Raw genomic sequence first — 23,293 nt, forward strand, 5'->3', positions numbered from 1 at the left:
GTTGTTGTTTTAATTTTTTAGTTGGACTCAATAAGAGTCATTTAACAGCAGGAGATTGGAGTAATGGGGGTTGGTTGGTTACTAAGAAGTAAAGAAAATTCTACAAGTGTAGGAATAACAGGGCAAGTACACTCTCAGGGCTGAACAACCTAGTCAAGACATACCCCTGGCTCATGGAATGGCAGAAAAGCCACACTGGTAGAACTTGCTGTAATTCTGTCCTCTAAGGTAAGTGAGAAAGCTTCAGGGGGAGGTGCCTTAAGGAGGTGCCAGGGAACCGCAAAGTACTGCTGGCAGCTGCCCGCTGCAGAAACCTGGACCCACAGAGGAGAGAGGCCCACACAGAGGGAGCCAGAACCAGGAAGCAAACCCTTTCCTCCTGTGGTGTTTCCTGTGCTCTCTTATAAAGAAATTAATATTGTGCCAGTTGACCAAGGAAAATGATTTAAAAGGCCCAGACCCTTTTTCACCAAGTGATCTAAAAGGGTGAATGAATTTAGAGCCAAGAAGCAATACATTGATAACCAGCACAGCCACAAGTATAGATAGTGACATCCTAAGAGAAACTCACCAAAAAGACATGCCTGTGTCATCAAGATGGTACAGTGCCTGTGAAGCCAAGTGTTAGTGACTTAGGTGTTATTCTTACCACATTCTGTTTTCTCTCTTAACTAGGAATTGACTGAATTTTTTTTCATCATTATTAATAAAAGTGTCAGGTCTAGATAAACCTTAGGGTGCTGCAAGAAGTGCCTATTGAATAAAACCTGGAGTTCAAAAGAAGCTGTTGACACGGGAGTGTAGATTTTAAATATAGGGAGAAATCAATGTTGTCTAAATACCATCTTTATACCTTCAGATATACATCACATCTTCCTAAAGACGGGCAAGCGCCTCCTACTCACAGCAAAATAAGGCTGATTCCCTTGTACTGGCCCATAGCTGTTGTCCTGGGACCGTCCTCTACCATCTCCCTGCATTCCCTTCACTTGATTTGCTGGATCCTATTTTTTTTAGTGTCCAGAAACTTTCTTGACTTGATTAAAGCACATTTTCCAACAGCATTCTGAAAAAGGTTGCATGAGAGGTAAATTGTTTTGTGATCTTGTGGCAGAAAAGCCACACTGGTAGAACCTGTGTGTATAAAATGTCTTTATTCTATCTTGATATTTGATTGATAGTTTGGTCAGTTATGAAAATCTGTGTTGGGGTGCTGATGTGGCTTAGTGGTAGAACGTTTGCCCAGCATGTGTGAGATCTTGAGTTCAATCACCAGCACTGTAACACAGCAACAAAAAATCTAGGTTGGAAATAATTTTCCTCCAGGATTTTGAAGTCCTCTCCCATTGTTTACTTCCATTTATAAGCATGAAGCCATCTGACTGCCCTTCCTTTCTGTGTAGCCTATTTTCTCTCTGAAAGTTTTAAGCCTTTTTACTTCTTTTAACTATTCTGAAATAGAAGGAAGAGACCTGGAGTGGGTCTGTTTCTTCCATGTCATGAGCACATGGTATTCTTTTTGCTGTGAGATGTTACTGTTTTCAGATGTCCAACCTTCTGTACTGATATTATAGTTTTTTTGACTTTCCTATTTCCTTGTCTTTTTCTCTCTTTTGTAGGAGATTCCTCAACTTTTCATTTGGACTTTATATTCAAAAAAGTTTGTTTTGTGCTGGGCACTGTGATCCTAGCAACACAGAAGGCTGAGCAGGAGGATTGCAAATTCAAGGACCTAAGCAACTTAGTGAGACCCTGTCTCAACATAATAAAAGTGGATGGGAATGTGGCTCAGAGGTTCAATGCCCCTGGGTTCAATCAATCAAAAAAATTTTTGTTGTTGTTTTACAACCATTTTGTTTTTCTTTGTTTCTTTCTGGAGCACCTGTTCTTATTTCATGAGCACAATATCTTCTCTTTTCTGCCTGGGAATATTAACGAGAGGTTTTCTTTTTACCTTGAGCTTTTCAATTTGGCATAATCTTCACTTTTTTTTCCTGTTGATTTTGGTTTACCTATTGTCTTTTTTTAGATGTCTAGTGAATCCTGTGTACTCAAGTTTAAGAGTAGGGCTATCAGTTTCTTAACTAGTATGCAAAAAACCCCAAAAAACAAAAAACAAAAAGGTGTGTGAAGATAGACAGTACAGTCTTCTGATAGCTGGGGCAACACCTGGAGAGTCTTAGCTTATCTGGCCCTGGGGCCTATTTACCTGGAGTAAATTCCATTTTCCACTTGTGTTGTAACATGGAAAAGCCTGGAGCCCAAGGGCCATACTTGTTGACTGCGGCTTTCACTCTCTCTTGGTCAAGCTGGCCCATCTTCCTGGGACAGGTCAACGTCAGTACCGTCAGGTCTGTACTCTTGGGTTGATGGAATCCTCCAGAAGAGTCTTGGGGTTTCTTGCTTGAGGCTATTGGTCTTGCTTTCAGCATGTTAGGAGCTGAGTTGGAGGAGGCTGGGTGCATATGTTCTCTCACGCTGTTTGGGGCAGCATGCCTTCCCGAAGATGTGCCTGGTGCCCCTGTCGAGACCTCAGTTCCATCCTTTTCAGAATAAAAATCACTTTTCTTCCACCACAGCTAGAGAGAGACTTACTAAACTCTTAGCTGGGAGCCGTGTAGAAACTTAGGAGGGAAGTTATGTGAATTTGGCTGTTCCAGAAGACTTGGCTGTTTTTAGTTTGTCCTTCTCCCCTCTGTCCACAGCTCCCTGGTCCCATGGTTCCTATGCCTGGGGGGGGGGGGGGTTCTGTGTGTGTGTTCTATGTGTGGCCTTTGCTCACTGCTGAGCTAAGACTCATGTCCTCGGTGTTTCAGATCAGGTGTTCTTGTTTGTTTCTAGTTTAGGAAATTTTGTTAATGTGGTTTCCTGCTCTCCTTGTATTCTTTCCTCCAGAAGTCTGATTCTTGATTGACTTTATTAGATAGAGTTCTGAATGCAAAGGTAAGTTTAACTTCTGGTTTCCAAATGTTTTCCATGAAGCTGTTGCTGCTTAGGATCAGCGTGTGAGATGCACTTTACTTTTTTTTAGAAAGCGTAGTTACTTGGTAACGGTTAACATAATGCCATTTCTGAGATTTAACATAGTTGTAATTTCTGTCAATATTATGTTCAAAGCTATTTTAAAATTTTAACTTAAATATATATTTTCCATAGAGCCTTTTTTTTTTTTAATATTTTTTTTTAATATTTATTTTTTAGTTATCGGCGGATACAACATCTTCGTTTTGTATGTGGTGCTGAGGATCGAACCCTGGCCGCACGCATGCCAGGCGAGCGCGCTACCGCTTGAGCCACATCCCCAGCCCCATAGAGCCTTTTTTAAAAAAAATTGTTGTTGTGGATGGACACAATATCTTTTTATTTTATTTATTTATTTTTATGTGGTGCAGAGGATTGAACCCAATGTCTCATGCATGCTAGGCTAGTGCTCTACTACTGAACCACAACCCAAGCTCAAGCCAGAAAGTCTTAATAAAGAGTATTTGGAATGAGGATAGTATCCATAGATGGGACAAGGATAGTACACTCAGGTCACAGAAGGAGGTACGTGAGTATCAGCACAGGTGGTTTGGTAGTTTTGGTGAACAGAGCATGTTAAAACACTCTTCTGACTGCTTCTATCTTCATAATGAAATGAGAATTAAGTGTAACAGCTGAAGATGATCAGGAGCTGTGCTTCAGGTTTGAGGAAAAAGAAGAAAATGTAAAGTAATAGTTTTAGAGAGTAGGAGAATGAAGGCATATGAGAACTATATATGAATTGAAGAATAATACTATGACTATTGAGGATAGGAGTCATGAATTAAAAAGAAGCATGTTAAAAAAAAAAAAGAATATTTGGAATATCTTTTAGACCTTGGGTAGATTGCAAACAAGACTTACAAGCATTGGCTTTGAAAAGCATTCTTCAAATTGCCCACCACGTTTACGAAAGCTAGAGTCTACCAAAGGATGAATATCAAGAATATAGCTGGGGGGCTGGGGATGTGGCTCAAGTGGTATCGCGCTGGCCTGGCATGCGTGCGGCCCAGGTTCGATCCTGAGCACCACATACAAACAAAGATGTTGTGTCCACCGAAAAATAAATAAATAAATATTTAAAAAAAAAAAAAAAGAATATAGCTGGGCTCAGTGGTGTACACCTGTAATCCCAGTGACTCTGAAGGCTGAGGCAGGAGGATTTTAAGTTTGAAGCCAGCCTCAGCAACTTAGCAAGGCTGTAAGCAACTTAGTGAGACATTGCCTCAGGGGAAAAAAAAAGTTTCAAGAATATATAAAGAATGCTTGATATGAAAAGAATGGCTAAGGATGTCTCTCGTGGGTAGAGTGCTTGTCTAGTATGCATGAAGCCCTGCATCTGCCCCCAACACCTCAAAAAGAGAGAAACAGACATGAACTTAACAGCTATTTCACAGAAGAAGAAACCTGGCCACAAACACATGAAGAGACATTCAGTACCTGGATGGGGAAATGCAGATTTCCCCCAGTGAGATGCCACAGTCACCTTTGGGGCCAACCTCAGAGTGATGATGGTTCAGGCATCATAGAGTGTGTGGATCCACAGACAGAGATGAGGCTGTCAGCTGCTCAGCTGTGGAGAATATTTATTATCATCTTCTGCTTTGGTGGATAATGCAACCCAACTCCATTCCCCGGCATACCCAAGGGAAGTTCTTTTACAGAGTACAAATGGAGATGTGTACATAATAGTTACAGCAACACATGTTCAGACCATCAAGAACCTCATGACAACCTCAGAAACCATCCATAGGAAAGTGGAAAGTTACACAGCAGAACCAGGAGATAGGCTCTTATGGACGAACAAATAAAGGAAGCAAAAAATTCAACACAAGATTTGCATTATAGTTACTTCCAATGATAGAAACAGAGTAGTGTATGGTTTGGGGGAACCATTTGGTTAAAGCTAATTATTGTCAACACTTAGCTTTTGCTTTGGGTAGTGGGCTTGTGAAGTCCTTGTTACATAATTGAAAATAATTATTGGATAAATAAATACACAGATAATAAGCCTAAAAGAACTTGGATTTCCAAGTGAATAGAGATTCATGGTCACATGGATCTTAGTTCTTCATTTGTCTGTTTTGCCTTTTTTTAAAAGAAGCAGCATCTGGGGCTGGGGCTGGGGCTCAGCAGTAAAAGCGCTCACCTAGCACATGTGAGGCACTGGGTTCAATCCTTAGCACCACATAGAAAATAAAATAGAGATTTTTGTGTTTACCTACAACTAAAAAAAAAGCAGCAGCAGCAGCAGCGGCATCTTGAAGATTGGTACCAATGTTTTACAGTTGAAAGTTGTAAGAATATATTGACTTAAAGTTAACAAACTAAATTTTCTGAGTGGAATTGCAAAGCTAATATGTATCGTAGAATATTTAGTGCATAAATATTTATAGCTATTTGTTTTTTCATAGAAATTTTATCTTTTTTTCCTTTCTTAGGACAAAGTTAAACTATAATCCTCCAAAAGATGATGGATCCACTTATAAGATTGAACTGGAAGGGATATCGGTGATGGTCATGAGAGAGATCCTGGATTACATCTTCAGTGGGCAGGTAGGATAAGACACAAGGGAGGAGGCCCAGAGGCTTCTTGAGCTCAGGTCGGGGGTTTCCTTCCAGCCACATGTGGCCAGTGACCCTGTCTTCCTCTTCCATTATGGTGGGCTTTCAGGGGTCTCTCCTGGGGATGGCGCCCCATGCTGGTCTCCCTTCCCGGCTCTGATCCTGAACGAGCTGCTGATGACCAGCCTTGGACCCAGTCCGTCTGTGTTTGCCGCATGAAGCCTATGCCCACGCTGCAGGAGATGGGCGGGGCGGAGGACCCTGTGGGCCCTCACTGCTGCCCTTGATGTCTTGTTTCTGCATCTTGAATCCAGTCTTGCTCCTGCCCATGCTGTCAGGGAATGTGTTCTGTCCCCACAGCAGGGCGAGAGCTTCCTTGGGCAGTGGGCTTTCTTCATAGAAGTGAAGAGCTCCTTACAGGTCACTCCCAAGAAAGAAGGTTGACCCAAATGATAAGACACCCTTACAGTGGTGATGCCCTGGTCCCAATGCCTCAGTAGCACCCCATCCCTGCCTGACCCCAGTCTTTATCCCTATTGCCCTTTGCTCTCTTGGGCGTTTAGTGATGCCCAGGGAAGAAATGACTGGTGACTAGACATCTTGCTTTTCCTTTGCCCTCTTCCCACCCCCAGCCCCACAGTGTGATTTCAGGTCTAGCTTGGGTGTGAGTCGGGGCTGGTTTTATTAGCAGGAGGTCAGGGTGGCTCACAGTGTGACGGGAGAATGCATTTTCTCCTCTTCCTCTCTGAGGTCTTGCCCAGCTTTCTCCCTGGCTCCTTCGAGCCGTTTCTCTTGAGTTCTTCCTTTCTGTATGCATGCTCTCCTCCATATTTCTTGGTGTCCCAACCGTATTGCTGCCTTCTCTAAGCACATTCACTCTGTCCAGAGCCGCACTCAGGACTCTCATCCTGAAGGTGTGTGGTGATCCATAGTATTCCCTCCTCTTTTCTCTAAACACAGCAGCGGGCATGTATGTGTGTAATTGCTCAAAGTGAACAGAGTTAAAGTAACTTGGGGTCAGCCCTTAAAATCCTGAGAGATTGTAGCACTGCAGACCAGGCCTGTGGCCAGCCCCTTGTCTACTTGGAGTCAGCATCGCCGCACATCACTGGCCAGGGAGAGCACGCGTGCTCAGGGTTGGACCCCAGACGAGAGACTGTATTTTCAGATTAACTTCTGTGGTTCCTTCCTATTTTAATTGTAAAACCATGGTGGCAGTATAAATTATAACAAACTCCTGAATTGTCAGTTTGGTCTTATTAAGAGGTAGTGTTTTTGTTTTTGTTTTTTTTCCCACATGCCTATATTTGATAGCTCTCTGCTATCTCATAGAACAAGGTGTTTCTTGCTATGCTCTTTGAATTCTTTCCTTGACATTTCTGAACGTAGGAAAGCACCCTCACTTGGGGCCTTCACCCATGATTGTGGCAGTATTATAGTGGCCATATTTCTACACTGAATAAAACAAAGGAAAAGTAAACTTTCACAATGAGAAAAAACAACCTTATACTAGGAATTTATCCCAAAAGGTATTTTCAAGACCAAATTGTTTTGGTTGCTCCATGGTGTTTTGGTATTCAGAATGGGGCTGCTGAGGGGTCGAAAGCTCTCCTTCAGGGCCTGCATTCAGCTGGGCATACCACTTGGCAAAAGAGGAAACCCATATAGTCAGAGGCAAGATTTTCAGCATCTCTGGTGCTAGGATTTAAAGAAACCACGCTGTGTCCTAAACATTTCCACTCTGAAGCTTCCTCTCAACTGCAGAAGTGAGGCAGATCGTCACTTCGGCAGGGCTGGGGAGTTCACATGGATGTAGCAGGGGAAGACTATGGCGACTGAGGCACGCACACATCCGCTCGCATTGGCACAAGGGTGACCTCTTGATGGAGGTGCCTGGCACCTCAAATATTCCCTCGTTTTTGGCCTGAGAAGTGGAGACTTCGTGTGGTTTAGCTAGTAGATGAGTGGTTTGGGTCCTAAATACCTACATTCAGATATCAAATGCTGTGACTCTCTTTCAGATCAGGCTGAACGAAGACACAATCCAGGATGTTGTGCAGGCAGCAGACCTGCTGCTGCTGACGGACCTGAAGACCCTGTGCTGTGAGTTCTTGGAAGGCTGCATCGCTGCCGAGAACTGCATCGGCATCCGAGACTTTGCCCTGCACTACTGCCTGCACCACGTCCATTACCTCGCCACAGAGTACCTGGAGACTCACTTCCGGGACGTCAGCAGCACAGAAGAGTTCCTGGAGCTGAGTCCTCAGAAGCTCAAAGAAGTGATTTCTCTTGAGAAGTTGAATGTGGGCAATGAAAGATACGTGTTTGAAGCAGTGATTCGGTGGATAGCCCATGACACAGAAATAAGAAAGGTATCTGTCGCTGACAGCATGGTCTCAGGTTGCGTTTTTATTTGCTTTAAATTCAAATTGTAGTTGTTTTGTCTTTTTCAATTTGAAAGATTTACCAGGTTGTGACCTAAAAGGTATTTGTAAGACACCTTCCATCTGACACTAAAGCGATGGGCCTTTTACCCCAGTCTGTATCCGCGGGGGTGATGGACCTGGGAGGAAGCATACCATCTGTCCTGCCTTGCTTTTAATAGCAAAATGCACTTCAAAACTAAGCGGGAGGTTGCAGAACTGCCTTGTCTCTCCCCATGCCCTTGGCACCCCGCCTGCCTGCTACATCGCTGGGTGTACCCTGTCCCCCAGGTGCCCTCAGCAGGCACATGAAGTCCAGCAGAGAGGTGATAGGCATGCCTCAGGAGCATGATGGGTTCTCCCTGGAGAGATTGGCACTGGGTGGGGAGGAAGCAGGTGGGCTCTGAAGTTTGTGTAGCCATGTGGTTCCACACACAGGCAAGGTTCTGGGAGTGGTGGCTTGGGGAAGAGGTTCCTAGAGAATATCAAGGCTCAGATCCAAATTAGAAGCACACTGTGGGAGGGAGCAAAAGCACAGGACTTCATTTCCAGTCTGCTCTTTATAAATAAGAAACTAGCTCCAATTACTCATTTTAAAATAAGAAATGTATTAGGTTGGTTTTAGAGAGTAGATTTCAAAAATGTACAGTTGCACTGTTAATTGTTCTTGGAAACTATTAACCTAAGTTTTAATGATTATCATATAATTTTTTAAACACCATAAACCTATGAGTGAGTATATTGAGGAATCCTGTTGTATAGTCTTTTGTTAGTTTTAGTCAGGACACAGTAGTGTTCTTTTTTTCCACGTTAATCAGGTAAATTAGAAGAGGAGATTAGCAGAGTATCCACCTGCCCGCTCATGGAGGCCACCACAGGAGAGACTACTCCTCTCCAGCTTCTGCTGGAACCTCTTGCCTCAGAGGGGTGAGAATACTTAAGGTGACTGGTTACTAGGGAAACGAGACAATTCTTTGCCCTTTGTTAATCTGAACTTGATCCCATACTCTTGGCTTTTATTACTCTGAGTACAGGAGAGTATACCTTAACATGACTACTTGAAACCCAAGAAAAATCTCTAAATATACCGATTAACCAAGTCGTTTACAGTGTTTCGTCTTACCTATGTGGAGTGCAGTAATTGGTTCAGTGTAGAGCAGCAGAAGCATATAATCATCTTATATGTGTTAGTTAATTTTGAACAGCGATTACTAAGGAATACAGTACTCAGAATTTTTTTACTTTGGGCTTTTCTATATTTTTCTTATCAACAATGAGACATTATCTAAATTTACCATACAATATCATATATATTACCTATGTAAATGTGAACTCCCAGCACATCCAAATATGTTGGTATAAAGCAAATTATAGTCCTTTTTTACTCTGTTTACTTATTGGAAGAGAAACCCCGTAGATGTAAAAAAGCTGCTGCTTGAAACTTTGCACTGATCCTCAAATATAAATATGAATAGATGGTTTTAAAATTTTTAGCTTTTATTCCTGAGGCTCTGGGAAGCAGGAAGGAAAAGGGTGAGCACACATTCAAGCCGTCCTGGCCCTGATACCTTGCCTGTTAGTAGCGGGGCTGTTGACAGTTTTCTACAAGTTGGAGGACATGTGCTCTGGAGCCCCTCCTGCTCTCCAAGGCTAATCCCATCCTTTCTCTCCCTCTGCAGGTCCACATGAAGGATGTCATGTCAGCACTCTGGGTTTCAGGCCTGGACTCTAGTTATTTACGGGAACAGATGCTGAATGAACCATTAGTACGAGAAATTGTCAAAGAGTGCAGCAATATTCCGCTCAGCCAGCCGCAGCAGGGAGAGGCAATGCTGGCCAACTTCAAGCCCCGGGGTTACTCAGAGTGCATCGTGACTGTGGGCGGGGAGGAAAGAGTGTAAGTTTGGGTGCAAGGTGTTTGAAAGGTGGGATAAAGGAAGAAATAGTTCTATGTAAACAAGAATTCAGAATATTTTTCAGTTTCTAAAGCGTAATAGCAATTGATGGTTTAATGTTTTAAACATTCTATAGAGCACCAAAGCTAGTAATGGTTTTTGAAAGCAGAACTACATAAAACATTAACTGCTAATCAATTATTTATTTCCTTAGTTCCCGGAAACCAACGGCCGCGATGCGATGCATGTGTCCTCTTTATGACCCTAACAGGCAGCTTTGGATTGAACTGGCACCTTTGAGCATGCCGAGAATTAACCACGGAGTTCTCTCAGCAGGTAACATCCTGTAGTCAGTTTTAGTTGAACACATGACCAGTGATAGATAATTTCAGGGTCAAGAGGAATGACTAAAACCTTTGAAGATGTAATTTTATTGTCTCTACATGATGATATTGTCAGTGTGGGTCCAGCTTTCAAGGCCATGGTTGAGAGAAGAGCATCTATGTCAGTCCTCGTTGTTTCCAAGTGTCAGTACACAAACATCTATAAGGTGGAGAGACACTGACTAGGTGGTGTCACTAAGAAAGAGGCTGCCCTGATTAGCTGTGCAGCCATCCATGGTCCTGGTATTTTCTTGAGCCATATATTCCCATCTTCAGAATTCATGCTGTGTGGAATTCCTATGAGACTTTAGAATATATTACTTAAATTAGCAGTGGCTCAAAATTATTTTACTATGGAGAGTATGTTTTACTTGATGTTTACAAGTTTGAAAATTGCTTCACCATTACTCAAAGCTCCTACTTCAGGAGGTGACAGGAAGGATTGGGACTGCTGCTCTGCCGTGCTTGGCTGCCTTTCTCTTCTCCTTAGACCCTGAGTTCACCCAGCAAGTGCCATTTCCCATCATTCTAGTGATTGTTGGCCATCCTCCTGGAATTATTACATGTTTCTGCTTGCCCACTAGCATTACCTTTAAAATGTTTAAAGGTATGCCATACCGTGTCATAAAAATGGTCATCACTATGCAGTTTTATAGAAATCTTTTTATGACTCTCAACATTTTAGGAGTTATTGTAAACAATAAAGAGTTGGATAGAGTAGTGCATTTGACAGGATGAGAATCTAGTTTTCCTGCCTTCCCAGAATTAACTCCATCAAACTTTCCCCATCATACGGTACACTCCTACTTTGCACTCATACACCCCCATCACAGAGGTTCCTGGATCACCAGGTTTTGCAGATTTTCTGGGTGGGTTGGTATTTCAGACACCAAACAATGTAAAGAGTGATTATGGACAGTTTTATTGACTGAAGCTAAAATGATTGAATAGTCCTTTCTCTTTTCTTGATAGGGCAGAAGGGTTGGAGGGGAAGGGAGGGGGCATGGGGTTAGAAATGATGGTGGAATGTGATGATCATTATTATCCAAAGTACACGTATGAAGACACGAATTGCTGTGAATATAGTTTGCATACAACCAGAGATATGGAAAAAGTGCATTAAAAAATAAAAAAAAAAGTCCTTTCTCTTGCCCCGGAGTCTACTCTATTTTTCTTTTTTTTTTTTTTTAACTTTTTAAAAAAAATTAGTTTGGACTGTTACTCATCATTCAGTTTTTCTTCTCTACTAGTTTGGAAGTTACATTCTTTTTTGCATTCCTTTGGGGAACTTACATTAGATATTAAAGCCTGTGTCTTTAAGTTATCAGAGTGTAAAGTATGCTGAAATACATGATTTTTAATACCTACGTATGTAATATATGTTTTTTTAATCTGTTTTTTGGATGGATTGCTGGACAGATAGAAAGTTTACTTTGTTCTTCCTTCTAATGCACTAAGTTTTCCAACTAGAATCATTTTCCTTCTCTCTGACATTCATCCTTTTGAATTTCCTTTAGAGCAGGTCTTTTTATGGAAAACTCTCAGATGTATATGTCTGCAAATGTCATTATTTTGCCTTCATTCTTAAAGAATATTTTTGCTGGGTATAGAATTTTAGGTTGATATTATTTTTCAGCCCATTTGAGGTGTCTTTCCTCTGATTTAAGTCAGTTGTCAAATCTAAAAATCTTTTCTTCTCCGTCTTCCCAGAATTAACCCTTCCTTGCCCTGCCTTCTTTTTTCTTTTTCCTGCCATTTCATTGGTGTGTGTGTGTGTGTGTGTGTGTGTGTGTGTGAGAGAGAGAGACAGAGAGAGAGAGAGAGAGAGAGAGAGAGGGAGAGAGAGAGAGACTTAAAATTGAATCACATTTGGGAATTGTTGGCCCTTTTGACTCTGTAGCGTGACTTTTCACCAGTTCTTGGAATTCTTGTCCGTTTTGTCTGCACGTTGCCTATGCTCCATTCTCCACTCCTCCTCTACTTTTGGAAGTCACATTCCACACTGCACAGACTTTAACTCCATCCTTACCTCCTGTCTTCTTGTTATTTTCATCTTTTCATCCTTGTAGCCCTCTTGACAGTCGCTTTTGATTTGTCTTTGTACATTGAGTTTTCTCCTTATCATTGATGAATCTATTAATCCACTCATTGTTTTATTTCTAGAATTTCTCTTTAAAACTTTTTGAAATCTGCTGTCATTTTTTTTCTCTTTTTTAAAGATCCGATCTTATTTATTTGTTACTCTTAAAAATTCTTCTTTTTGTCTGGACTCGGACCTAGAGGTAGAAGCTCTCAGAATGGCAGCCTGCACCTCTTGGCAGTCTCTTCCTGGGGTTTTTCTTTGGCTTCTTTCATTCTCTTGTCAGAAGTTTGGCATATTCTGCATCCTCTTCCCTGTTCTTTGTAGTGTGTTGTTTCTTCAGGGCGAAGTGCCTGTGCTTGGGTTGGACACATGGGGCAGCGAGGCACTGAATCTTCAGTGCTTTGGTCCTGGGTTTTTTGCCTTCCTCATTTAAGGGTTTCCTTACAACACATTGGTGGACATCATCTTCCTTAGAGAGCTTGTACAGTTTGCGGATTCTACTGTCTCTTTTGGGTCCCAGTCGATGAGGCACAGTAGTATCCGAGAATCCAGGAATATCCTCCTCCCTTTTTTTTTTTTTTTTTTTTTAATAATAACCAAGTTGAAAACACTCACATTGGCATCCGTGACACAACCTTGAACAGCTTTGGGCTTTCTCTCTCCAGTTTGCCTAGGTCTATCCCATGCATGCTCCTTACAAAAAGTGTGGAATTGGGCTGGGGATGTGGCTCAAGCGGTAGCGCGCTCGCCTGGCATGCGTGCGGCCTGGGTTCGATCCTCAGCACCACACACAAACAAAGATATTGTGCCCGCCGAAAAAAACTAAAAAAATAAATAAATATTTTAAAAAATTTCTCTCTCTGTCTCTCTCTCTCTCTCTCTCTCTCTCTCTCTCTTTTTAAAAAAAAAAAAAAGTGTGGAATTTGTGTTCATCGTCCACTTGAGTGAGTTTCCGGCAGTCAATGGCTGGGAAGAGACACTCAGCTTCCTCTTGGTGCAGCTCTTCGCCTATCTGAAACCTGCTGTTGTTTCTACAGTTCCAGGTTTCCTAGAGTTATCTTCAGATTTCATTTTGTGATTTTGTCATTTTTCTGAGTGCTCCAATATCTGGAATTCGTGTTTCCCGCCTTCTGCTTCTGCCGTTTTTGTTTTTTGTAGACCTTAATTTCTTGTTATGTCTGATATCTTTGACTGGATGCTGGTATTTTTATTAATAATTATTTGTATGAATAATTGATGTTTTGAAGTTTTAGAATGCTAATAGTCTAAAGCTTAGATGAAAGTACTTTCTTCTATGGAATTTTTGCATTTGATTCTGCCCGTTGCCTAAGAACACCACTAATTTGGTATTGCTGTAAATAGAGTTCAAGGCTGGAGGTCTCCTAGGCAAGCAAGGGGGTTTAAATCTGAGCCCAATTCTGACTGACCTGCATCCTGAGAGAATAGAACTTTGAAGAGGATTTCTTGCCAGAAACCAGATCTTTTTGTGGGCCTGTGGCTTAGATTTCTCTCTTCTCATCCCCATGACAAAAGTGCAAATTCCTCAGAGTGGGAAATGCCTTGGAAGCAAGTTGGTTCCTTGCCTGGTGACCACTCTAGAGGTTCTGCTTCTTCCTTCAGTTTTTCCTTTTTTGTTTTGTTGGCTTTTAAGTGTTTTATCCAACAATGTAGATTTGTTTTGAAGAAGAATATCTAATCCACCTTTCATAGAAGTTCCATAATTACTCTTGGATCCTGTTTTGAATACAGAGGGCACACTGGTGCTCAGCTCTGAGGGTCCCAGGGGTCTTGAAGACAGGTGTGGCCTTTGGGTCAGAAGTTGCATGAGAGTCAGAACCAGGAATAAAGTAGGTGAACTGAGATGATCTGGAGCTGCCTGGTGACTGAAGAGGTGATGTCAGCCTGGCTTCTCACCTTAGGGGTGGGAGTCCCCTCAAAGATACTAATGAGTAAAGCAGAGTGGTCTGAATGACTCACAAACTCAGCTCTGTCACCAAGGGGCAAAGGTCCGAGTCCAAGAACAAAACTATGGTGGCTGAAGAAGGTCTCCAGATGCTGCTCCACCCTGTGGAGCTTGACGTGCTGGAGGACGTGCATTTTGGGTGACTTATATTTGTCCTGTGATTCTTGCAGAGGGATTTTTGTTTGTGTTCGGGGGCCAAGATGAAAATAAGCAGACCCTGAGCTCAGGAGAAAAGTACGACCCAGACGCAAATACGTGGACTGCATTGCCACCCATGAATGAGGTACCCCACGTGTGTTTCCTGTGATGGGTTTCCTCTTCCCCTGGGTCCTCTTGCTGGCTTAGTGTTCCAGTGTCTAGGAAAAGAAGAGGCAGCCCTGCCTAGGCCCCGCCTGTGTGCTCACGACCCCCTTGCCCTGCCTCTCTCCTTCCTGCTCAGGCCTCCCCTGCTCTTACCCTGGGCCCTTGTGTTGTTTGTCCCTCCTTGTCTGAACCTCCCTTGAGACTGCATGGCCTGCTCCTCCCCTCCCTCAGTCCTTTGCTGTGTCCTCGCTTTTCAGGGGGTTTCCTCCTGCCTCTTCTCTCACACATAAGGTCTTTCCTAATCCTTCTGGAGGCTCTTTGATGGCTGGAAATTCCTTCTGTCCCCATTTACCTTCCTGCTAGAGCAGGGCTCAGCACATGGGGCTCTGAGGTGGTGGCTGGATGAATGGCCAACACCAGGGCTTCAGCCACTCCCAGACCTCAGCAGCCCAGTCCTCCCCACTGCCCCTCCCGTGGAGAGTCTACACAGTTATGGCCCTTTTGTGTCTCACTCCTCCACTTGGAAACCCACGGCCCATTGCTATGCAAAAACAATCTGTGAAACCCATTATTACCTATTCTTTTTTCTTGCTGTGAGTTATGTGAGTTAAAAAGTAATGGTTGTGCCAGTGAATTCACCACATTTTATTCCCTTGTTCTGAAAAATGCCTGGTTTTGGGGTTCTTTATTGTGCTGGAAGGGCGAGTGCTAGTGAAGCCAGAAATAAGATACATTAGGAGAAGTGGTTTTGAACCCCTTTTTGCTGAACACTGCAATAAAATGATATCCCCAATCTGTATCAAATACCAAGTATCCGCTTTTACATACGAAGATCTTTGATGTATTTTCAGGCAAGACACAACTTTGGAATTGTGGAGATTGATGGGATGCTGTACATTCTGGGAGGGGAGGACGGTGAGAAGGAGCTGATTTCCATGGAGTGCTACGACATTTACTCTAAAACCTGGACGAAGCAACCTGATTTGACCATGGTTAGGAAGGTGAGGACAATAGCTTGTGATAACTAGTCTGTTCATTTATTTCTTTAGTATGCCTTTAATATAACTCAGAGTGCTTAAAGATTTAAAATGATAGAGTTCTGTCTTTTTTTTTTTAGTTGTAGTTGGAGACAACACTTTTATTTTATTTATTTATTTTTTTTTTTTTGTATGGTGCTAAGGATCTAAACCAGCGCCTCGCACGTGCTGGGCAAGCACTCCACCGCTGAGCCACAACCACAGCCCCGAGTTCTGTCTTTATTAGTAGCTTCCCGTACCTGTCAACAGCTACATGCCAAGATAGGAAAGAGGGCGTGCCTGAGACTTGACTCTGGGGCAGGAGGTGGCACTGCTGGGTACAAGTCTGTTGATGGTGCCATGTGTGTGCACTAACCTAGGTAGCAGCCAGATATCCCCACCTGTTCCTTAATCACTGTTCAAGATGGGGGAGAAACATTAGTCAGTAAACAGATGAAAGCAAATGGCTTACATAGATGTTTAGAGCAAAGCCCATCTTGTTTTTATAGTCCTGTTGTGGGCAAAGAGTAGCCATCAAGCCTAAGCTTCATGCGTTATCATAGGTATTTTACATCTTTAGGTACAGAGACATGCTTTGTGCCCTTTCAGCTGAGCTATTTAGATAGGAATTAAATGACTTATTGTTTTGTGAAATCTGTATCTTGGGATCTTCAAATATTGGTAAAAGAATAGAGACCAGAGCTTTTTTTTTTTTCTTTGCAATATTGAGGGTTAAACCCAGAGCCTTGTGTACACTAGGCAAGTGCTGTACCACTAAGCTAGACCCCCAGCCTGGGAGAGCTTTTAGAAAATAGGACTATTGACTTAGGATGCAGAAGAACTCCTCCTCTGGGATTCACAACATGTGTATTCCCTTGCTCTTCTCATTTTTAAGTCCTGTGGTGTCATTGAAAAGCACTGTAGGGGCCTGGAGTTGTAGCTCAGGGGTAGAGTGCTTGCCTCGTACATGTGAGGCACTGAGTTCGATTCCCAGCACCACATCTAAATAAGCAAATAAAATAAAGGTCCATCAACAACTAAAAAAAAAAAAAAAGAAAAGCACTGTAGTTTTACTGTTAGAAATCAATCCTTTATGTGATAAATTGGTTTCTGGATGAGTTACTGTCTATTCATCTGTCCATATCATTTTATTTTATTTTTTTCAGATTGGCTGCTATGCAGCTATGAAAAAGAAAATCTATGCCATGGGTGGAGGATCATATGGAAAACTGTTTGAATCTGTGGAATGCTATGACCCGAGGACCCAGCAGTGGACTGCTATATGTCCACTGAAAGAGAGGAGGTGAGTGACTGTGAATGCAGACTCCCTTTCTGGTCTGAAGCCCTTACCCAACTCTTCTTCCTCTTTTATTTGACTGACACTTCCTAGAAAGGAAGGCCCTCAAGTGCGTGAAATGCTGGCTACTGCAGTTATAGCAAGCGCTAGAGGCTCTGGGACTTGGGTCTTCAGCCGTGACTCATGCTGGCTGTGCTGTGTGGCCTTTCAGGTTTGGAGCCGTGGCCTGTGGAGTCGCCATGGAGCTGTACGTGTTTGGGGGAGTCCGAAGTCGTGAGGACATCCAGGGTGGTGAGATGGTCACCTGCAAATCCGAGTTCTACCATGATGAGTTTAAAAGGTAATTGCAAACAGCTTCATGTAGCTTCTGTAGCTTTTACTTTACACTGTTAAAAGCATGTTTCAACTGTGTTTAGTTTTGATTTCAGGTTACTTCATTGTGTTGTCTCTTTAAGAGATATGATCAAAGACATTTATTTAGTGACTTCAGAAGTATTGGTAACTCAGTGGAAACCATGGAAACGAGTCTCTAAAATGTAGACCAGATCTTGACATTTGGTTGCTTAGAATAATTTACTGGCTTCCAGTACCTTTTAGGAAAAGGTTTAAACTTCTCGACTTGGCATAATCGGCCTTTGTCTGCTTTTTCTGCTACAGTCCAACCCAGTTGTTTCACACTTTTCCCCCCCAAACATGTATGCCTCTCCTTTGGCTTAAAATATCCCTTCCCACTGTTCATTTTGTCTGACCTTTTCCAAACGATGCTTATGTCGCTGCCTGGGGAAAGCTGCACCCCATCTTCCAGTCGAATTGGGTCCCTCAGTCAGTGATCCCCTGGTCTCTGTGCACATCTCTCTGAGTTTGTAACTACCAATCATGAACACCTTCAGAGCAAGGTCCCACCTAGTCAGCTGTGCATCCAGGCTTCCAGCATCAGGCCTGGCCTGTGTCACACTCCTTCAGATGTCGAATAGTAGATGAAATGTGGCATTGAGGTTCTTACGATGTCTGGCCAGCTGCCATGTGCATCTCGTAGAGCAAAAGCATCTTTTCCAGACTTCCTCCTCTCCCCTCCTTTCACATATTCTGTTGTAACCATGGCAATGCTGTGCTCTTACTGCAGTGGTACCTTCAGATTTTCAGGGGACACCGTTGCACTGAATGTAATCTCAGTCATTACCAGAAGAGGGTGCTATAATATAATGTTTCATTTCTTATTATTTTACAAAAGGGCAAACAATGAATAGATCCCAAATGTTAGAAATACATATAAATGTTCCCTGATTTTTAGTGTGCTTTAAACTTAGGATATTTTCATAGCCTTTTTTGTTTCCAATTGTAGGGGTAGACTGTCAGGAGACTCCAAGTGTGAGAGGGTTCAGAAATGTTTGTTAAGTGGAAGTGGGCAAAGAACTTGAAAGCCCCACTGCTCCTTCCTGAAGGTACTATGCGGCTGACTGCCAGGGTAGGAAGTAGGCTATTAATTTCCTGCCCCAGTCAGTCTCGAGACAGTCCACCCAGCTGCATTAACAAGCAGTCGCAGTGTGTTTGGTTTTTGATAAAGCATTGGTGTAAAGCTGTTTTTGACTGGATTACTGCTCAGACAGCATGAAGCATGACTGCTGCTTATGTTTGGCCACTTTCTGCCCCTGTGCTCATTATGAAGTTTTTCATCCTGCCGCTTGGTTTGCCATAAACTGCTGGGACCTTTATGATTCAATCTGTCAATCTGTTTCATGTTTATGGTTGATGAACATCTTGTTGGGCACTGCAGCCCACACCTAGAATCCCCGTGGCTCAGGAGGTTGAGGCAGAAGGATGGCAAGTTTCAGGTCACCCTCAACAACTTAGCAAAGCCCTGAGCAGCTTAGCAAGACCCTATCCCAAAATAAAAGGTAAAAAAGGCCTGGGGATGTGCCTCAGTTGTTAAGCACCTCTGAGTTTGATCCCTTGTACTGAAAAAAAAAAAAAAAGATTCTGTATCTTCATCTTCCATATTTCTAGGCTGTTAAGTTCATTTGTAAATAGAATAAAGAGAGCTAAGTGCTCTTGTCAACATAGTACAAAGGATTCTCCCATGTTTAGATGACACTAAGCATGTATGTGATGGTGCCACCAAGTATGAGTCACTTAACTCACTGGATTTAAGAACAGTCCTCTGAGGTGTAGATTTTGTAATCAGCCCTATTTTACATAAGGAAACCAGAGCACAGAGAGGAAATTCAGACTCAGGTGTGCTGGCTCTAGAGTCTTCCTTTGCATGACTCCTCTCTATTGGCTTAAAAAATACAGACTTTGGGGCTGGGGATATAGCTCAGTTGGTAGAGTGCTTGCCTTACATACACAAGGTCCTGGGCTCAATCCTCAGCACCACACCAAAAAAAAAAAAAAGGCTTTTTCTTAAATATCTATAGACAAATAACATATAGGAGTCATTCATTTCTTAATAGATCAGATGTTACCAAGCACGTTCTAATTGCATATTGTGGAAATTAGTGCCAGTTGAGCAATCTGTATTAGTTTGGGGACCATTTAGATTGTTTTTAAGTAATCTCTTGACTTTCCTGTCTTTGTTTCATATTTTTAGGTAAAAACTTTCCTGGCAAAATGCCGTATCTTATTATTTTCTGTGTTTCTGAATAAAAACAACACTGATAGAAGGAAAACAAAGAAATCACCGTAAGTTATTCCCAAGTCCTAGTTAACCATTCAGCCAGGGCGAGACTTTCTCTTCCTGATCCTGCATCCTGTTCTGTTAATAATACTGCCATCCTCCCAGCTATCCGTACTCAAAGGGTCCTCTTTGATCACTCTTGTGCCGCCATGTCATCAGTTGCCCCATCTTGTCTTTCCTGGGATCTGGAAGCTTTCTCACACACACCTCCATGCGCGGTGTCCTCAGCCTCAGGGCAGCCCTGGCGAATGCCCAGCCTCTGCCTCTTGACTTGGACAAAAGCCCGGGCCATCTCATCCCCCTGCTCAGACCTCTTCACGCTTTCCCATTACTTACCACATCCACATGACAGTACTCGGCCTCCTCGGCGTCCTCTGATCCAAGGTGAGGAGGTCACCAGTCTTCTTCGTCCACAGGAAGACGTCCTTTTCACTTCCTCCAACTACCTCTATGCATTTGCTCACCCTCCTTTCATTTTCATTTCAGTTTTGTGTATCAGGTTAACTTGAAGCTCAGACCTGTCGGTTTCACCTTTTCATCCCAGAATGCATGATTGGAATAGGTATGCGTGACACCAGGAAGAATCTCATGTTGGTTTCTGATCCAGGGATTAGGCCACTGTGGCAGGAAATGCTGAGTAGAACCCTGGAACTCTGATTTCCTACCAACATAGAAAACCAGAAGTAACATGTATCCTAGGGAAATTGACAGATTATGTCACCATCAAAAACTTGAAAATGCAGGCATGATGATAGCTTTCACAGCCCTATGTAATCCAATTAGGAAAAGTAGACATGACAGGTGGATCTTGGAAAATGACTGCAACGTCATAAACTTCAGTCAGGTGGCTACGCTGATCACAGATGCCATCCAGATGTAGTACCTGTACACACAGGTTGTCTTTTTTACGCTGATCACAGATGCCATCCAGATGTAGTACCTGTACACACAGGTTGTGTCTTTATGCAGCATGGTCCCGGGCCTTGGCCCTGCGGCTATTGGCCTAGCCAGTGTTTTTAAATCTGACCAATTTTCAGGGCTCATCAGAAGCCATCTGCTTTTATCTGGAGGGGCTGACAGTTAACCTGCATGTTTCACCCCAGGTCCAGGTCAGTCCTGTCTCTGCTGCGTAGGAGTGCACAAGATTCGATCACCTCTGTGTCACACAGAACATCACGTTTTCTGCCCTGTTCATCAGAGCTTGCTGCTGGGAGCCGCAGTACTTCAGGCGCCTCCAGAAGGCATGTAAACTGGAGAACAGGAGCTGAACCCCACTCTTGACCAAAAAATTCCACCAAGAATCCAGTCAGGAGACAGAAGGCACACCTGTCATCTGAACAGGGAAAATGTAATATACTTGATTATTAACTAGTAAGAAAGATCAACTGCTACAAGAGATGAAGGAAGACTTGAAATAATGCACAAATGGGGGCTCAGGGTGCAGCTCAGTGATGGAGCATATCCTTAGCATGCACAAGGCCCCAGCGCCCTGGATCCACTTCCCCAGCACAAAAAAAAAAAGAAAAAAGAATGCATAAATAGCTGATGTAAGAAGCACAGCTACTACTTTAGGGCCAAGGGAAGGATCCAAGGAAGGAACAAATTGGAAAGAGTCCTCCCAGCCCTCGAGACTGAGATTGTCCCACCGTGTGCTGTGCTCCCTGTAAGCAGAGCACTAGGGTGCGGGTGCCAGGGGAGCTCAAGGGAAGTGGACGCTGGCCTGCACACGGCCCTGCAGCAGGAGGCGGAGCGCCCTCTGTCCCCGCCTTCTGTGGACAGAGCCAGCTGCTGGTTTGGCTCCATTCTGTCCCTTTGGTTTCTACACTGTCGTCGCATCTCATCCTAGCTCAAGCTGTCACCAACCACTGCCACCCGAGTGATCCCCAGCTCTAACTGTCTGCAGCTTTCTTTTGGCCTTCCTGTCCAGGTCACTGTGGCGGCCCCATGTGCTCCTCATGTGCAGGTCTGAGGCTTCAGGTTCCCACGCAGCTCCACTCTAGCTGCGCCCAGCTGTTTGGATTACCTTTTCTCTTCATTTCACTCGTTGTGAAACGTTTTCTTTCCCCTTCATCAGGTTGGAGGATTTCTGCTGCTCGGTCCTCAACCTGCTGTTGCTTTCCTTTGCTCTCTCCAGCCTGTGGTTAGGACCATCCAGCATATTTTGATTTCAAATATTATCTTTTCAATTCTAAAATCTTTGTGCAGTTTGTTATTAGTGTTGGTTGGTTGGTTGTTTTTTTGTTTTTCTTTTCGTTCTTTGTGTTCTGAAATTGCTGTCTCTCCATCACAAGCCTCTTTCCTTCCCCTCACTGAGCGTGCTCATGGTAGCTGCCTTCAGCTCTCTGCCTGACAATCCCAGCGTCTGAGTCATCTCAGAGTTGGCGTCTGTTGATTGTTTATTCCCTTGAGAATGGCTTCTCCTTTTTCTAACTCTTCTTTTGTTGAGTAATTCTGGATTGCATCCTGGACATTGTTAGTTATGTTGTTGAGGCCCTGAGTGTGGCACTGAAAGTCTCAGGAGGCAGTTAACATGGTCAGACTCCAACGCAGGCTGCCATACCGGTGGTGGGTGGTACCTCAGCTCTCATTTCAATTCTTGAAGCCTCAGTTACAGGCACATGTGGTCCCCCAGACTTGGCAAAAGACTTGAAATGAGTGGATGCTCTCCATGAAGGCTTCCTCCGTGCCTGTCCTCTCTGGGGTCTTCCCTTCACTCCAGGGCTCCTGACCCCCATTCCCAATTCCTATAGCCAGAGAGGTGGCCAGTTTCAGCTACCCAATGGTGCCACCTTCATTCACACTGCCTTTAGAGAAAACTACAAAGGAACAGGAAATTCACTTCACGGGGGTTGCTCACTCAACTTTCATTTTCTTCCCCAAACCAGAGCCCTCTGGTAGCTGTGTTTTGTGTTTTATCCAGAGATTTAGCTGATACTTACAGCAGCACTTGGTCAAGAAGCAGACATCAGCCGGTCACAGTGGTGCCCACCTGTAATCCCAGTGGCTCAGGAGGCTGAGGCAGAGGATCATGAGTTCAAAGTTAGCCTCAGCAAAATTAAGGTGCCAAGCAACTCAGTGAGACCCTGTCTGTAAATAAAATACAAAATAGGGCTGGGATGTGGCTCAATGGCCGAGTTCCCCTGAGTTCAATCCCTGGTACCCCCTCACCAAAAAAAAAAAAAAAAAAAAAAAAACAGCAGACACCTCACCTCATAAAAGCTTGCTTTTCTCTCCTCTCTCTTCTCCCCCAGATCTCTTTGCTGTTCTTTGCCTCTCCAAAGCTCACTGCTGCAGTCCATTCTGTATTTTAAAGTGTCATTCTCAGGGGCAATCTTAATTCTGAGTCGTCAAAGGACCTGTCATCATGGCCTCCATGTACTGATAGCCCATGTTTGAGAGGGTGGCCGTGAATGCATGGTGTTGCCTTGTTCCTCATAGAAGTGACTCTAATGGTAACCTCTGAAGCGTCCTGGACACCATGCAGGTGCTCATTTTGCTCCACAGCAGGCATTTCAGGTGCCTGCTTTACAGAAGAGGAAGTAGTGGTTCAGGTAGCAGCATTTCCAAGGACATTGAAGTGACAATGTTCTAAACCTTCCTACCTGCTTATGAGCAGCAGCAGCTCAATATGTGATCCAGTGAAATTTCCAAGTTCCATTTCACTTGAAGC

The 23,293-nt window shown here is 43.5% G+C and overlaps 1 protein-coding gene across 1 annotated transcript in view; it reads left to right on the forward strand.

Annotated features, from left to right (window-relative positions):
• The window catches only part of Gan (gigaxonin), a 62,367-nt gene that overhangs the window by 23,574 nt on the left and 15,500 nt on the right, over positions 1-23,293 (forward strand). The window contains exons 2-9 of the mRNA XM_046435184.2: positions 5,463-5,577; positions 7,608-7,958; positions 9,689-9,906; positions 10,119-10,240; positions 14,504-14,616; positions 15,488-15,637; positions 16,819-16,955; positions 17,161-17,289. Of these exons, the coding sequence (XP_046291140.1) occupies positions 5,463-5,577; positions 7,608-7,958; positions 9,689-9,906; positions 10,119-10,240; positions 14,504-14,616; positions 15,488-15,637; positions 16,819-16,955; positions 17,161-17,289 (1,335 nt within the window). The remainder of the gene's footprint in view (positions 1-5,462; positions 5,578-7,607; positions 7,959-9,688; positions 9,907-10,118; positions 10,241-14,503; positions 14,617-15,487; positions 15,638-16,818; positions 16,956-17,160; positions 17,290-23,293) is intronic.

Source organism: Marmota monax, unplaced genomic scaffold, assembly GCF_021218885.2.
Source record: "Marmota monax isolate L192 unplaced genomic scaffold, Marmota_monax_Labrador192_F-V1.1 WCK01_AAM20220418_F8-fsc00024, whole genome shotgun sequence".
NCBI lineage: Eukaryota > Metazoa > Chordata > Mammalia > Rodentia > Sciuridae > Marmota > Marmota monax.